The sequence below is a fragment of the Xiphias gladius genome, chromosome 18 (assembly GCF_016859285.1).
Source record: "Xiphias gladius isolate SHS-SW01 ecotype Sanya breed wild chromosome 18, ASM1685928v1, whole genome shotgun sequence".
NCBI classification, from domain to species: Eukaryota; Metazoa; Chordata; class Actinopteri; order Istiophoriformes; family Xiphiidae; genus Xiphias; species Xiphias gladius.
In genome coordinates this window covers 21621313-21638586 of record NC_053417.1, presented here as the reverse complement: position 1 = coordinate 21638586, position 17274 = coordinate 21621313, and the positions used below count along the sequence as shown (strand labels likewise).

Below are 17274 nucleotides of genomic sequence, written 5' to 3'. Positions count from 1 at the left end.
AATAGTCCAACACTTTTTTTGTGCCTTGTGTTCTCTGTTTGTATGACATTTGCATGTAAACCACAACCTCTGTTTGCTTTAGCCACTAAATGGTGGACGTAAGTAGTTTAAAACTCATTTTAAAACACATTTTGCTTTTAAATTGAAATTAATTATTTAAAAAATCATCAATTTTTATGCTAGGAGGGAAGGGTGAGAAAAATGGTGGAGCAAATATTTATTTATATAGTCATGATTTCAATGTCAAATAAGCTTTTTACACAAAGTAAACACAGCAAGTTCATAGCCATGCTACTGGCGAGTCTTTAGGGATGATGAGGTTGGTCACTTGGTTCATAACTTTTGTCCAGACTGAAATATCTCAACAATTATAAGATGGATGGCCATGAAATTTTATACAGACATTACTGGTCCTCAAGGAATGAAGTCTAATGACTCTGGTGACCATTTCTTCCAGTGCCACCATGAGGTTTACATTTGTGGTTATGACTCATTGTCTCGGCCAACTATTTGACGGATTGCTGAGAAATTTTGTACTTATATTTCGTGATCCCCTCACTTCCCATAAAGCAATATCATCAGGTCAAGATTTAAATATGTCCAATACTTTCTTTTATGACCAAATACCTTCTGTGCTATTAACATTCCCCTCAGCTGTACTTTGCACTTAATGCTAATTAGCAAATATTAGCATGCTAACATGTCGAACTTGCTTAATATCAACACATTACTACTGTTAATTGTGAGCAGATGTTAGCATTTAGCCAAATAAAGTCTCAAAGAGCTGCTAGAAGCCTCTTAGTCTTCTTTAAAAATATACACATATGTTTCAGTGGTAACAGTACTGTTGTTCAGAAACCTTTTACTCTTAATTTTCTAGACCTAAACGCTCACTCCAGATATACTTACCATATCACATTTTATTTAAAGAAATTACACTTCTAAATGGATAGAATGCAGATAGTTTGAACTCCTATAACCCATGCCTGATTCTGATTTACAGCAATTTATCCATTAAATGGGTCATGATTTGATCCGAGACAACCTTCAGACATTAATCTATGTAGTATTTGTTCTCTCTTGAAGTGATCTTATTAATTTTCTTTTCTGTCTGTCGCCTGCCAGATGTTGATGAGTGCTCAGAAGGCAACGGAGGATGCCAACAGATTTGTGTCAACATGATGGGCAGCTACGAGTGCCGCTGCAGAGAAGGATTCCTTCTGAGTGACAACCAGCATACCTGTATCCAAAGGCCTAAAGGTTAATCATTCTCTCACTCTCACACACACACACACACACACACACACACACAGACACACACACACACACACACACACACACACACACAAACATTGATTATTCATGGAAAGTAGCCTGATACATTTTGTTCAGTGGTGGTGAAATTTGACTTTAGGTTGGGTGTTACCATATGTGGAGGAGGTCATTATTGTGAGTAATATTTGGATGTTCAGGTCCAGGTGTTTTGTGCAGATTTAAACTCACAATGGGATCCGCCCTAACAGGCCTAAATGAAAGGTGTGCAAAGATAAGTGTCTCCAGACTGAGGGCAATAAAAAGAAGAACGGGGATAAATCTCTTTTTGTTTTCAACCCACCCTTTCAAATTGAACCAATCTAGTGCTTGGCAGCATTTTAAGGTATCATGCTTTGAGAGTGGCCTGTGGGGGGCTGTGAGCCGAGAAAACAATTAAAGGTGTAGCCTCAGGCAGACACACCTCTTGTTTTTAGAGCATTCCTGTGGGATGGAGACGTGACAGGAGAAACTACCAAGCCATCCTGCTCCGAGGCTTACTTATCAGACACAGGAGCACTGTGGACACATACATTCATTAAGTCATAGCTGTATTTAAAGCAAAGTAAGCTGTCAGGAAAACACCTCTATTTTGCATACTGTCCTGTTGCAATTTTCTTCAGCAGTCTATAAAACAACAGCACAGTGGTTCTAGTTTGTAAGAAATCCACTCTAGTTTGTTAAAATTGCACAGAATTATATATTTATGTCATAAAAAAAGATCAGTTCCTCAAGTTTTTCAGATTTTTTCCCCAAGGAGTTAGTTTTTAAATGAGGAACCATACAACAGTTGCTGCATGCATCACAAAATAAAGGGAAGGAGAAAGCATTTTTGTACCATTTTTACAGGATTTTTCACAAAACCTGCTGAATTAATGACTATGCTGTTATTTATTTGTTCCATTTTGGACTGTAAATTGTACTGATTTCCGCCTTTCCATTCCATTTGTCCTCCATACGTTACTCTGTAGTTTGAATCACGATGCAGATAAACAGACAGTCACAGAGACACGTAGGGACTGTTCAAATCACAGATGAGAATAAGCATCGGCGAACAACATCAGCCACTAGTCGGTTGACTACCTTTGTGACCGTGTGAGTTAAGGTAATATCGCACATTTTCAATGCCCCTCCACGTTAATGTTTAACCATTCAGATTAGTACTGACACGGTCAGTCAGAATCATTAATTCATGTCCTCTGAAGAACACATATCATGAGGTCAAAATTTGAATAAAACATCATAAATCAATGGAAAATACAGTGTTTATCCTGTGCTGTTTCAGTAATAACAGTACTTTTAGTCGAGAAACTTTTACTTTGATTTTCTAGACAGTCACTTGCACTAGTAGGTTACATTCTACTGAGGTAATTATACTTCTAAATCGATAGAATATGTTTGCATTCCTATCAGTCAGGAAAATAAATAAAATGTTCATTTTTTTTCTTTTTGGTAATTACAATTTTGACCAAATAAATAAATACTTCAAAACAAACACCACTGCTCTCTAAGCAAAGATTCATTTTAATTTAAGTTTATCCTTAAAAGATGGAAATTTAGGTCATTGGGATTTTGACAAAATATAAATATCCTTGATTACACAATCAAGGATATTTATATTTTGTCAAAATCCCTGTGCTGTTCTGTATTGTGCTGTTTATCTGTTTGTTGTTTGTCACACTGCACATGGTTTCACAGCGTACCCTGCCTCTGTACTTTGTTCGGTAGATTTCTTCATGGCTCTGAAAAGCAACATTAGAGAAAATGAACAGCTGCTATCACCATCACAAAGCAAATTTTTTTTAAGGAGTAATTATCCAGCTGTCGTCAGATTCCTCAGCTCAGCCAGTTTGGGCTGGGACTGTGTTGCAGATCTTTGGGTTCCTGGGGTTTGCAGCAGAGCTTCTCATTCAGAGAGCCCCGACAGCATGTACAGCAGGATCCAAGTGTCTCTTCATCTCTGCCCTCCTCGTTTCTCCTCTGTCTTTTGTAAAATAACTGCTTGTGCTAGGAGTCAGTAGACTGTGATGTTCCTGAGTTCCCCTGAACGGTGAACCAAGGATCTTGGAAGTCTGGTTTATGAGATCAGTCTGGCCTAGTGAACTGTCAATGTTTACATTTCATAAACGCAGTGTTATTCGAGTGGAGTGAGAAGCTGGATCATGTGTTTCAAAGCACCACAACTATATCAGTGGTGTCAGAAGCAGACTGTGAGCACCAGTCCAGTCCTTACCAAGCTCCTTCTGTCTCTCTTTCACTTCCTCTCTCCTCTTTCTTTCTTGATAAATGCCCTCAGTTCCTGTTAATCTTCCAGTTTTATATTAATTTTGTCTTTATTGCTTCCAGATGAGATCCATTTGGATCAAGAGATTAAAGCTGCCATCAATCTATAAACTTCCTTCACTCATCAGATAAATGCCCTGACATTGTTTCATTATTTTTGAAAAACTAACAGACAGAACAACTACTCATCTGCTTATTATTACTGCTCTTATTACAATGCGTGTTTGGAGGAAAATGGAAGTGGCAAGGAAGTTATTGGACAATAAGCCTGCAGAACAGTTGGAAACATCACTCCCCTTACTTACTGAAAAATTCTGCACAAGTGGCTCAGAAAAAAAAAAATCATTGAGAAAATTTAAAACTGATCTAATCTCTCAGCCAAGTCCCTTTTTAAATGCAACCCTCCGTCTATTCTGCCAAGACCCATCTTAAAGAGCAAAGCCCGGGGTGCAGTTTGCTCATGAGCTTTATTGTTCTCATTAAAAAGACATCAGATTACCATTTCTTTCTTTAATGATTCAGGTGTTCCCTCGGCAACTTCTGTGAGTCTTTCTGGGGACAGTGGAGAGCTGGTCAATGCAGTGCCTGGCGCTACCAGTCTGTTTCCCCTGCTGATAGGAAGCCCTTGTTAGCAGTGAGCCTGTGCCAATTAGGCAGCAGGGGTCTGCCAGCCTCACAGCTAATGACAAGCCTGCTGCTGGCCTGTCTCTTATTAGAACTGCCCCTGCCCCCCTGAACAGGAATAGCTCCGGACAAATGAAGGCTCCACCGTATAACTGGCCAAAATGTAACAGTTCATTTATTCTCCCCAAACATTTCTTCCAGTCAAAAAATAAAGCCTTTGAAAGGCCAGCCAAGGTGCTTAGTGGTTGATAGGAATGCCATTTAGGTCAAGAAGGGTTCCAATGCTTTGTGCTTGATTTATTGTCCCTTTTATATAGGAGGATAACAGGGACATATGTGCGTGAGATGGGATCCAGCACATTGGAAATCAGGAATTTCAGGCTCAGTCAACCCACACTTCCATAATTTGAGTCCTCTACATTTCTGAGTATCCGGTAGGGCAATTACCTTAAGTGTGCAATGATGGGCTGTTATGTAAGTCACGTATAGTAACTTATGTATTCAGTCCTTTTGTCTTCAGCTCAGAAGACACCAAATATGATCAAGTGATTTGAAAGTCAAATCATGAGCTCTGTAGAGTTCGATGTGAGGCAGTACAGCTGAACACGTTGAACTAGCACAAGGCAAAGGCGAAATGCAACTTTTAACAAGAAGTTGAGCCGCCTGGGTCAAGTTCCCTGTCACTCATCCAATCAGTATGGCTTAAGTGTGACCGGCATTGTGAGGGGAGCTGCAGGTATCAGCAAGGAGCCTGAAAGTTCACGTCGGCCTGATGATTACATTGCGGTCTGAAGCTCATTGCAGGGAAAACTTTGATTATATTAGGCCTGAGGCTTACTGTCACCTTTCACCGCTGGCATAAATCTGTTAATAGGCTACTGCACTCAGGCCCTCCAAAGTGAACAGTTACATAACAGTGAACATAAATTAAGTTAAGAAGTCAAGTCGAAATAGAAGTCTAACTTGCAAAATATATCAAAGATTACTTTATTGGATAGGATTAACACTAAAGTGACAGACATTTCTGCAGAAAATCATCCCGTTGAAAGTTAGATCACTGAGTGCTCAGTATAGAGCAAAAATGATTAGTCCATAAACGATTAGTCAATCGAGACAGAGTTAATCGGCAACTATTTGAATAATCGATAAATCATATCAAGTAAAAATGCCAAACATTCTGTTTTTCTTAATCATATTTATTCAAACTGAATATATATTTGGGTTTTGGGCTGTTGGTTGTACAAAACAAGCTATTTAAATGTATCACTTTGGGCTCTTTGAAAGTTTGATGGAATTTTCACTATTTTCTAGCCTTTTATAGGGAAATTGGTTAATAAAAAATAATCAGCACTATAATCGATGATGGAAAGATCTAGTTCAGTGGGGGCCATTAAACCAACGATGTTCAAATTGATGTTCGAATCATTTTACTGATTTTACCATTTTTATCATATTAGGAAAAAGTAAAGTAACAATTTCCTCTAAAAATTAGCCTTGTTGTTCTGTATCAGCCACCTGGTTGAGGATATAGGTGGAGGTCTAGTAGGCCTGTGTTCACAACTTTCATCAGTTTCCACAAGGGGTTGTTACCCCTTGTTCAGCTAATCTCTCCTCTGTCTTTCTTGCTTTCTCTTTCTCAAATTCAAATATGAACTCAGTGGACATGATGGACATAATCACATACACACACGCAGACTCACACAAGCACACAACCCAATCATTTTCAATTTAATCCTGCTGGAGGCACGTTCAGACACGTTCTGTTCTGACATTTAGATGCTGACCGTGGCATGTCGACATCAGGATGCCGGCCAGAGCTGCAGCTCTAGCCAGACATGACATTCCCCTGTATGAAATCAGGCACAGGGTCACTTAACCCTGTTTTGTTGTTGTGATGATGCATGTTTAATATTGCAAAGTCACATATATAACTATTTGTGATATGGAATTTCATGGGTTTTTTATGTAAGTTCTTGTCTTGTGCCGACTTGGTTCTTACATGTTCCCCTTGGTGCTTCTCAGCAGGCCTGCCTGCCTGTCTGTGCAATTGCCACAGAATTGTTTTTACAAGTGCAGAAGTCACTGCTCCATTGCTCTGCAGCCCAACCGTATAACCAGGCTCTTTTCCTATTCTAGGGAAGTGGAGCAAAAGGAACGCCTCATGCTTCCATTGCTACCTATTAAGTCTCTCCCGTAAATCCAGCAGCAGAGATGAAGACATACAGGACACTTTCTTGTCCCTCTTGTCTTTCTCTGTCTAACCCTCCTTGTCCTCTTCTTTCTGTCCCTGTCTCTTTTGCTACATTATCTCCCTTCATCTTCCCTCTTTGTCCAGACTTTCACATGCCCCATGCCCCCACCCCTTCACCCCCCCCCCTTGAACAAATATACATCAGTGACTTGGGCTTTAGCAAATGTTGGCTGCCTTGCCACTGAATTCTCCGTACCTCATTTGAGATGGGTATCCCTTTTGGTCGTGGGTTTGTTGAAGGCCATCTCTAAGCTGGCCAGCCCAACATGCTGCTGCGGACTGCCTGAATGCTGGTGGGGTTTTTCCACTAACACTTGGCTGTCATGGCTTTAACCAGAGGGCCAGACTGAGCTCTGAAGAAAAAGACGCCTTCTTCAGTTGCCTCTCCCTTTGATTTTGGAAAGAATGTGGCTCTGTAATAACATACTGTATATCATATCCTTTGTACCTCTATATTAAAGACAGCTAGCAGCCTGGATGTGCTCTGACGCTGTGTTGTCTGTTCTGTTGGGAGGATGCCTGGCTCCTTTGGGACTGCACAGTGAGGTGACCTTGATAGAATGGGAGGAGGAGTGACCGGGAGAGTGGCAACGTCCCCAGCAGGTGCTGCTCCACTGTTGGTGACACAGATGGGCAGAGGCACACAAATGCACACGCAACATGCATACATTATGCAAATAAACCTGTGTCAATGCATACACATGCATTAACGCAAGTATGCTTACATGACTGCACTTACACAGCCTCCACAATACACAAATTTGTATACCATTGGCGTTACATAAAAAATTCTCAAGAGCCTTTCATAAACATATTTACTGTCTTCTTGTCTTTTTTACAAGTACTCACTTAAAGTATATCGATTTAATTTTATAACTGTATATGATGAGTTTGGAACGCAGCATATTCTAAATGTTTGTGGTTTGTTTCAATCTCAGGAGCAGAATATACTAATAAAAGCTATACATTAAGCACTTTTGCAGTGACGTGTATCCGTCCAGAATGCACTCTGCTGTCTTTTCCATTCTCCAGTTGTTTATGCTTTCAGTTGCACCTCTGTGAAAAAAGGAGTAAAATGAGAAGCCTCAAAAGGCCTTTGGGAGCTAGGGAAAATCAGCACTCACACAACCAACCAAACAGTAGCACTTGGATGGATTCTCTCTGCTCTCAATGAACGAAATCGGTGGGGAAGACTCACTTCCTTGACCGGCTGGCTGTCTTTTTGCTTTGTCTGACCATCTGCGTTGCAGCTCGGCCCAACCCAATCCGGTTCAGCTCCTTTCCCATTTGCCTTTCCATGCGCTGACATTTTTATCCTCCTATTAAAACTTTTAAGGGCCCATTATCTAAGAGGAAGGAATGTTGCTTTAATAGTGTGGTGGCTCCATGCTTAGGCCCCTTCTTTTCAGTTTTTAACCAACCAACACTAGCTAGCTGCTTAATGTTCTCCAGTCAGCGTTGAGCAAAGAGGGGACCGTCTCCTGTCTGAGATGTATGACAGCAGCTCAGTCCAGGCCATGAGCCCTCTTTTCACTGCCCAAAGCACTCAGAGCAGACTATAAACCCTTGGCATGCCTTCCACTACTTCAGCCCAATTGTTTGAGCTTCTCCACTATATGGTTCTCAGGTTTTAAAAACCTTCAGCACTGTGGTAAAGAACTTGTGGCCTCCTTGGATCTTTTGTTTGAGGATCACAGGAATCGGCATCTTAGCTGGAGCACCCATGTTAACTTTTCTTCTTTTGCACAGTTCCTCATGTCATTTTAAAACTCATAGCCTGCTATTTAAAGTTTAATTTTGTTTGTATTTTTGGTAGGCAGGTCTTACAGAGCCTGTAGCTCCTGCACAACATGTGGTTCAGCAGAACCCTTCCTTGCAAGATACAGATGTTTTACTGTCACAATATAGTATGTTTTCAGTAGATTTTTGCAATGTAATAAAAGCTGGTCTGATACTAAGAGAGCTGGAAAAAAACCCATTCATTCGTAGTTCACAAGCTATAGAGTTTAAATTACCAGCTCCTGCCTTACATAATGATTCGAGCTCCAATCAGTCTCTCCAAAGGGCTATCCATTTAGACTTGCCCACAGGGGTTGTTATCATCAGTAAATCCTTATGTTCCTTCACTTTTTTTTTTGTTGTCCTCACCTGCTGGTTTTCAGAAAGGCAGCTGTGTGATGTGACCTGCACTTAATGCCATGTCCTGCAGGCGCTGAGGCTGATCTCACGTACTGTATTAAGCTGAAGTTCCACTGACTCAATGACAGACACACAAATTGATTCTGCTCCAAGAGATCGAAAAAAACAACTTACAGTGGTCACTTTATCCCCAGAGGATCATGGGGTTATATCCTAGGTAAGAACAGGAAAAGTAAGCAAACAGGAAAAGTAAGCTCAACAGAATCTTATTGGTTCGCAAATATATTTCAAACTACTAAATAGGTCTTGTCTATAAGTGTGTCTGCCCTTATGTCGTATTCATAAAGGCCCTGAATCTCAATTACCTTCTTACTATTGGTGAATGGGTCCTACACAGTTTTGGTTATTTTGCATGAGAGATTTACATTTTTCCTTTTTTTTTCTTTTTTTTTTTCCCCCTCTATGCTCCTCTCTCTGTTTTTAAAAGGGCTGGGCTCAGTTACAAAAAAAAAATGTGATGACACATACTTCCATGCACTAGTCAGGATTCAGCAACATTTGAATCAAAACTTAATGACAGTTTTTAGGTTGTTTGGTCACTGTCAATCAAAGCTGATTCCCTGTTACCGGTCTTCATGCAAAGCTAAGCTAACTGGCTGCTTGTTGTGGCTTCATATTTAGTGCAAGGCTAATCTTGGTTGACTGAAATCGTACCTCCTCTTCAACCAATCAACTGGTTGAACACCCCCACCTTTTCACAGCTAGTCAATTTGCCGCAGTAGGTAATGGATTTATCCTGGAAGGCTATTGATGTAGCGCTTTTCTCCTTATGAAAGTAACACTGGGGATAGTCCGACCAATGGGCATTTGGTCAGATGAGACTATATCGACCAACCAATCGACCAGTCGACCGGGAGGCTACAGCCCTAATTTTAGTGTACAGGTATGACATTGGCATTGATTTGCTCATCTAATGCTCAGTAAGAAAGCGAACAAGCATATTTCCCAGAATATCAAACTGTTCTGTTAAGACAATTACCATTCTGGCAACAGTTTCACCTCTCAATGTGGGGCATAGAGGTCACGACCTGTCCTGGGAGGATGAAGTTGTTGCTGCCTCACAGAGGGAACACTCGCACTTGTTTTCTTGGTTGATTGCAGTTTTCCCTTTTACCACAAGTGCAGCAGTTTTGATGACGACTGTCCATGTTGAGCTGTGTGAAAACCTGCATCCACTCTGCTTTGTCCCTCGGTAGCCATTTTAAAGGACTCCTTCTCAATTCCAAGACATTGGACTCTATTTCCTGTCTCTGCCTATAAATTGGTCTGTGATAGTTTTTATTAGTTTCTACATATAGAGTTATGTTTTATGGGTCAGCAGATTGTTTTAGTGGATCATGTATGATCTAGAGGTTTTTCTTTCTCCACCTTCTTATAAATGAATGTTTTTCTTTCTGCTTCCCATCATTAAGAAATGATAAAAACTGGAGGCCCTTTGGCAGCCAGTTAGAGGGAACTGCACACGGTGGATGATAGCTTGGCCTGGCCTGGAGAAAAGGGCCATTGTGTCAACACTTTGGGTTTTATTGGTCCTTGGAGAGATGAAGGCCCAGGTTCTGGCCCCAGCTTGACAAGTTATTGATGGATGGGTCTGTAGCATTGGGTACAGGGTCTGCATAAAAATGAAGGTGGAGTGAAGTGAGTTTTGGGATGCATAATACAACCTTAGTAAGTAATCTTTAGTCCATTGGGGTTAAATAGTTGGAAATTCAGTCCTATGTTAAGTTTCTTGTGTTGGCCTCAGATAGACACAAAGCCAAGAAAAGAGACCACTGAATTCCACATCCTATTTAAATATCCACATGGCTCGCTGTGAAATTTGGAAGTACTTTAAAGCAGCTGCTCTCTTGGCGCTCATTCATGGTCACTTCACTCAGTCGTACCGTGCCTCTTTCCTTCGCCTTCAGAGCTGAAGTGCTATCCCAGCATTTGTGTAGCAAGGAAGGCTGTAGCTGCATTTAGTGTCTGATAGCTCAACCTGTCTGCAAGGATGACAAACTCAGGCAGGGGACGTCTGAGAGGATTGTATGACACGGTGACACTTGTTGACAGACTTAAAGTGATGGAAATTATTTAACCAGGGGGTCAGACTTGTCTGTCACACCTGCATTGTCAGCCCCTTGAAGTATAGAGAGACTCAAAATAGATTAGTGACATCAGCCATGAGTGGAATTACATAAAAGGGCAGGTTGAGTGTTTGGCAAAATGTGGAAAACAGAAGGGGGTAATTAAAGGAAGTTATGGTGGCAGGAGTAAAAGTACAGAAAAAAGTCTTTAAGGATAGAATGACGTGAAAACCTGTTTCTGTCAAGCTGAGATTGTTTGTTTCTCCGTGTAGCCCCTCAAGGCAGCTACATAGAAACTCTTATGACAGCACACGGTTGACAAGAGTGACACACTATGTTTGGATTTTAGAGGAAGAGTGCACAAGGTTATATGAGCTTTACTACGTGTTGACACTTCCATACACGAATGCAAATGCTTTAATTTATAGCAAAAAAGTTGGCTAATTAACAAAGTTAGACCTCCAAACACCCTTCTGTGCGACATCAGATTTAATGAGACATTAATGGACATGTCTTCTCTGTGCACTACCTCCATGTTCACCAGAATGGAAGGAAAAGTTTGGTTTTTAATGAGCCAGAGAGCTGGGGTTTGTGTATGCATCTGTTGCATTGGCAGCGTTTCACAACGAATAAGTCAAATATCTGTCTCTTCAACAGTATTATTATAGTACAGGGAGCCCTGCATCCACTTGTGTTATTATTCATGACATGAGGGTCCCAAGTCAAATGCATGCTGGGAGCCTGTTGTACCTCTTCATCAAGCATTTATACATCACACAGAAATTATGCATCTTTGTGTGCCAAGTTTAGTAAAGCTTTGAATATTTAAATGCCTTTTTTTTTCAATAACAACTTCATTTGGTGTTTTTTAGAGTCACATTTGTACTGAAGTGCCACGGGTCTTGATGACTCGGGAAAATGTTCACTGACACCCTTATTTTAGTGCAATCCCTTTTGAACTCGGTCTCTGCCGGGAGAATTTAACCAAGGAGTTAATTTTTTCAGTGTTTTCTTTTCTTTATAGGGGATTACCTCAATTAAAATTACAGGTCTACAGGTTCAGCTCCCGCTGGGAGTTTTATCCTTTCTTCAGGCAGCCTCCTTTTTATAGCCTGAAACGAGTTCCAACAAGTGCTTGAATCTTTGTAAAGGGGTACAGGGCATGTCAGTCACCAGGAGTAGGCATATACAGTATGTGACTGAGGGTCAGAATGCGTGACAGGCATTTGAACATTTTTGCTCCTCCTGCCAGCTCTGTAATACCCAATTTAAAACCAAACTCTTAGTTTACTGAATGGTCTTTGGCTTTAAAAAAAAAAAAAAAGAAAAAAAAACTTGAGTAAACTTTGTGGCCGTTAAGAGATAAACTCTCTCTCCTGGTCTTGCTGTTTCCTTTGCAGTGCAACCAGAAGGCACAAAGGAAGGACCCACCTGCATGGACAAGAATCACGGCTGTGCACACATCTGTAGGGAAACACAGAAGGGTGGCATCTCCTGTGAGTGTCGACCTGGATTCCAGCTCACCCGTAACATGAAGGACTGCAAATGTAAGTCATTTTCAACATCAAGCACAGTGAAAGACTCTCTCTCACACTCTCTCTCACACACACACACACACACACACACACACACACACAGAAGGCGGGTTCATAGGCTCTTCATGAAAAGGTGATTGGGGTTGGAAACCTGCCGATGATGGATAATTGCACTCATTCCAAAAATGCTTTCCAACAGATCTGAAGTAGGTTACTGACATTTACGTTACATTACTAAGCTGCGACTAATCTTCTGTATAGTGCTTGTAAAGAAAAACATGTTTATCAAATAAGGAGTGATCATTTACACAGCCAGGGCAAGTGTGGAGGTTACTCGAAGGGGACTGCTCTGATGGACAGCGCACACTTCCTGTTGCTGTGCAACGGAGATCATCCTGTCAGAGCTGGGGCCAGGGCTGATGGGGGATTTGTCTGTGTTTGGATAAGGATTGGAGAAGTGTTATTCTATAGTTTTTCTGTGACAGCCCAGGAAAAGGGCAAAAGGGGCTGGGATGGTAGGGTGCAGACAGGATGGCGGTGGAAGGCTCGGCTCACTCATGCTCTTTTTCACTCTGTCATCACAGGTGTGTTTAAAGTGCCAAGGTTAATGCTTCCCTCGCCTGCCAGCATATAAATGTATTTGCACTTAGGGATTTGCAAAGACACACACACGAACACGCAAACTTAGACAAGAAATCGTACTCTTCAGAGTGACTTAAAATGAGTGAGTAAGTTCAGCCTCTTGCTCAAGGCCACCTCATCAGCTGTTGGAGCATTTAAAAATATGACCTTTCAAATCCTCCGCAACACCAATGTAATTCTTCAGTCAAAGGATAAAAAGATTTAGTATGGTAAGAAATAAATTATTAAAGCCACAACAGTGATTAATTTAATTAACATAGATTTACAACTTAAGGTGGTGAATATGTAAATCATGACATGCCCTTCTTCATATTATGGTACACAGATTTTGACTTTAATCTAAGACCAGTTGCACGCAGTGTTTAATAAGCAACGAAATGTTGAAAGATGCCTAGAGGTGCTGTTTGTTGTGCAGTGCTCTAATTGCATTGAACCTTTTTTGAGTCTAAACTATAATTTTGCTAACAGCTTGCTGACACTGGTGTGCATCTGCAGTAATTTGGAAACAATCATTTGAGCAACTCAGATGTACAGTATGTCTCATTGAAGCCCTCTGAAGGAAGACTGAATGAAGTCTGAACTGAGCCCGCAATAGTTACATCATAGAGCGTACAGCCCTGAGAAAGAGTGTGTATTATCCTGAGGATCCGGCTGGTGACCTTTGATGTATATCTCCTTATCCTCTCCCTACCCTCATCTCCTCTCACCTCTCTGCTGCCCACTTTCAAATAAAGGGCATAAAATGCAAAAGACATACTTTGGAAAATGTTTTTATTACCCTGGATGTACAGTTTATCTAATCTATGTATCCTTTGATAGTGACGTGTAACTATGGTAATGGGGGTTGCCAGCACATCTGCGAGGAGACCGACCACGGCCCCAAGTGTTCGTGTCACATGAAGTTCGTCCTGCACAGCGATGGAAAGACTTGTGTAGGTGAGTCATCTCACCCTGATACAACTACCGAGGGCAAGAAACAAAATGGCTTTTGAATGAGAAAATGTAGAACCACAAATGATTACCTCAGCGACCGATTTTCAACAGCAAGTTTATTTAACATCTGAAATGAGGTTTATGGTGATAAAATGCAAGTTGAAATACAGGCCTTGTTACAGTAGCTCTGCGCCTGAGCCTTTTCTCTTAATCTGTGACATACAAGGACAAAAGGCTACCACCCGCTGTGCTTCCCCCTCTGCTGCTGCTCCTGTAACCTCTCAGTCCCTGCATCTGCTTTGGCTTTTCTTCCTCCTCCTCCTCTCCTTCACTGGACACTGTGCAAGAGCTGTCCCTTTTCCTCTGTTTCTCAGCCATGCAGTCAGACACAGACCTTATATTAGCCCTTGGGTCAATTCCTCCATTGCTTCCCATTGGGGATTAACTCACACACCTGACCTAACCTTCCAGTGGCATATATCAGTGTTTGCCTCAGTTGACTTAAGTTGAGTAAAAATCATTCAGCTACGCGGGCATATTGAACCGCTCTGAAGGGCAGTTTTCCATCGGATGGTACCTGCAGGCGCAGAGGAGTCAAAGCACAGGTCTGGATAAACATGTACGGATTGCGTTTAGCCATGCAGAATTGCATAGACAGGCCTTTATTTTATCCGCCTTTTTAACCAAAGTCTCATTAATAGATTCTGTTTACAGTGCAAACCCATTTAAACCAATTTAGCCAGTACTTTGCAGTGTTAGTAAGATGGGTTTGTAATGCGAGCTTCAGTGAGTTGGGTAAGACATATTTTCATTGTCAGGAAGACAAACCCAGTAATAGAATTAGAAGCTACGCCTGCTGAGCAGACTGGTGAGGTGGTTGTTTGGTTTTCAGTGGCTGTTAACTTTGAGAGTTTGGTTTTGGGTAGCGGCTGATTAGCTCAATGTTTCTGGATCCCCCTTTTTACCACAGCTCTGATGAGAGCCAGACCTATGTCAAGGTCTGGTCAGCCAACCTGTCATTCACAAAGTGCACCGCAACCAAATTATATGTCTTAGCCTGTCTTATACTCAAGGCAGAGCAAATGTACATTTGGTGTGCCAGATTAGGAAGCAGTCAGCCAGTTAAAATCTCTGATTTCCCCCACAGAGTCTGGGGTTACAGAGGTGGAGGGAGGGCTGCTCTGTGGTCGACACGGGGGTGCTCCATCTCCCAGACACTCTGTTCATTTTATTTAGGTTTTATTAACAAACAGTCTGCCAAATGAATTACTGATGGGAGAATGAGTGACAAGAAACATTAGAAGACCTTCAGTAAGGCACCACTACCATGCACTAGGACTTTAACTCTGAGGAGTTTCCACTATTTAAAAAAAAAAAAAAAAAAAGGTTCAAAAGCATTGTCTCCTGAAACTGTTGTTGTTTTATTCTGCATAGATTTACACAGATATTTAGGGTTGGTGTGCCAGGTTTTAATATAATAACCTTAACCCTGTGACACTGTGGCAAAAAATTATTGCTTTTTGATAGATGTGACTTGTTACAAAATGCAATAGCTGTCCCTCTACTTTGAAGAAAGAAATTTAATTTTTTTTTAATTCTACGTCTTAAAACAAATGGTCCCTCTTGGAGCCAAGAGGTCATATTCTGATCCTGAATTAAGTTTCAGATTGTCTTAAATGTCACAAACAGGAGGAAATGGCTTGCGTGGGTTCTTGTATTTTTACGCGCTGTCTGCATAGCACGTACTGATAATTACCCCTCAGCAACCGCGTTTGGAAATAGTACTGTTGTATAGTATAGTGTATAGGGTATCCATAGCAACCACACAAAGTGAAAATACCCTCCTGTTTAGCCTCACTAATGGTTTAGAAAAATGGAGGATTCATTGAGTCTCTGCATACCTCTTTCAAAAGGAACATGGCACATAATTCGCAAACAGCTTTTGCCTCGTCAGTGGCTTTGTTGCTAGTCTGGTGGGCTCTTTCAGTATGCTGCAGCGTCACTGCTCAATTCATCCTGTGGGGTGTTTCATATGTATTCTGCAACATTTTCATCCATTAAGCGCTGTCTTTCCTCACCCAGGCTTGGCCATGCATTTTGTGATAATACACCATATGCTGTCTCTGGTTGGAAGTGTTGCTTCTTTATCACTCCTATCTCACCTCTGTTGATACTGTGCAAACTGTAGGTGAGAATTTTAATGTCAGGAAGGCTTGTATTGATGGCACACACAGACTGTTCGCTCTCAAACATACACATGCAAACACACACACACTTAGAGATATTTGTTCAATCCGCTACTCAAACTTTAGATTTTTGTCAGATTTTTGACTGAAACAGTCCCTAAAAAAATCAGGCACATTTTTACATATAATGTCTGCGTATCAAGTAAGTTATCAGGAAGGAGCAGCCCTCATGTGGAAGCATTCATGCTGTTAGCATAGCAAATCATAAACATTCACAAATAGCAGGCAGATGCAGACATGCTCAGGAGTTCAATCATCTGAAGAGTTGGCCACACAATGCTAGTCACACATACACACACACACGCACAGAAAGAGCGCAAGAGACGCATTTTATAATACAAACAGAAAGCTACACAAACAACCACACAACCATACAATACGTATCCCGCATGCATGCATCACATGCATGTAAACAACATGTAGTCTACATGCATATGCCCATAACATAAACACACTGCTCTCATTTCGGGTGGTCTGTGCATTCACGTTAGTGTATTCACAGTTATCTCACAGTTCTCTCTGTCCACTAACTGCTGTGAATCGTTGTTTCTGGATGCTGCATGTTGGGACTGGGACATGTTGGTTGAAACATGGTAGTCGATGCAAACTGTGCATGCTTTGTGGCGTTGACCTGTCGTTGTCAGAGTTGAGCAACTTCATCTGGCACCCCAAAAAGAGCTCTGGCCTGCCGACGTCAGAATGACCATTTCAGAGAGTACGTGTGTTGAAAGTGATTTTTATTTTAAATAATGTTTGTTCGAAAAATAACTGAAATTGTGCAGGAAGGTTCTTACTGCAATATTAAAGACCCTAGAATTTTGTCAGTGTGTCTTAACTCCCAGTTCGTCACCCCAGCTATATAATGGGTGAATGTACTGTGTATGGTCTACATATAAAATAAAATATAAAATGTGTGCCTGTAGTTGAGTGAAAAGGTAAAGCTAGATATACATTCAGTGGATCCACTTGGAAAATCTGGTTTGTAGAATTTGTTGAATTAAAAACCAGTCAATTGAAAGTCACAATTTGATCTAAATTATACAGCAGGTAAAAATAAAAGACACTGTTGTTTTCTGAAATAGTTTTTAGCGACACATAAATTATACGGCTGGGCCAGCGACAGTGTTTAGAGACTTGACACAACAGCCTAACAGCATTAATTCTGAAATGATCTGACCATAAAA

General features: G+C 41.1%; 1 protein-coding gene across 2 annotated transcripts in view; it reads left to right on the top strand.

The window, feature by feature from the left end:
• Nucleotides 1-17274, top strand: part of scube3 (signal peptide, CUB domain, EGF-like 3) — a 69871-nt gene that overhangs the window by 30055 nt on the left and 22542 nt on the right. For both annotated transcript variants that reach the window (XM_040152439.1, XM_040152438.1), the window contains exons 4-6: nucleotides 1126-1260; nucleotides 12135-12281; nucleotides 13731-13847. In XM_040152439.1, coding sequence (XP_040008373.1) covers nucleotides 1126-1260; nucleotides 12135-12281; nucleotides 13731-13847 — 399 coding nt within the window. The remainder of the gene's footprint in view (nucleotides 1-1125; nucleotides 1261-12134; nucleotides 12282-13730; nucleotides 13848-17274) is intronic.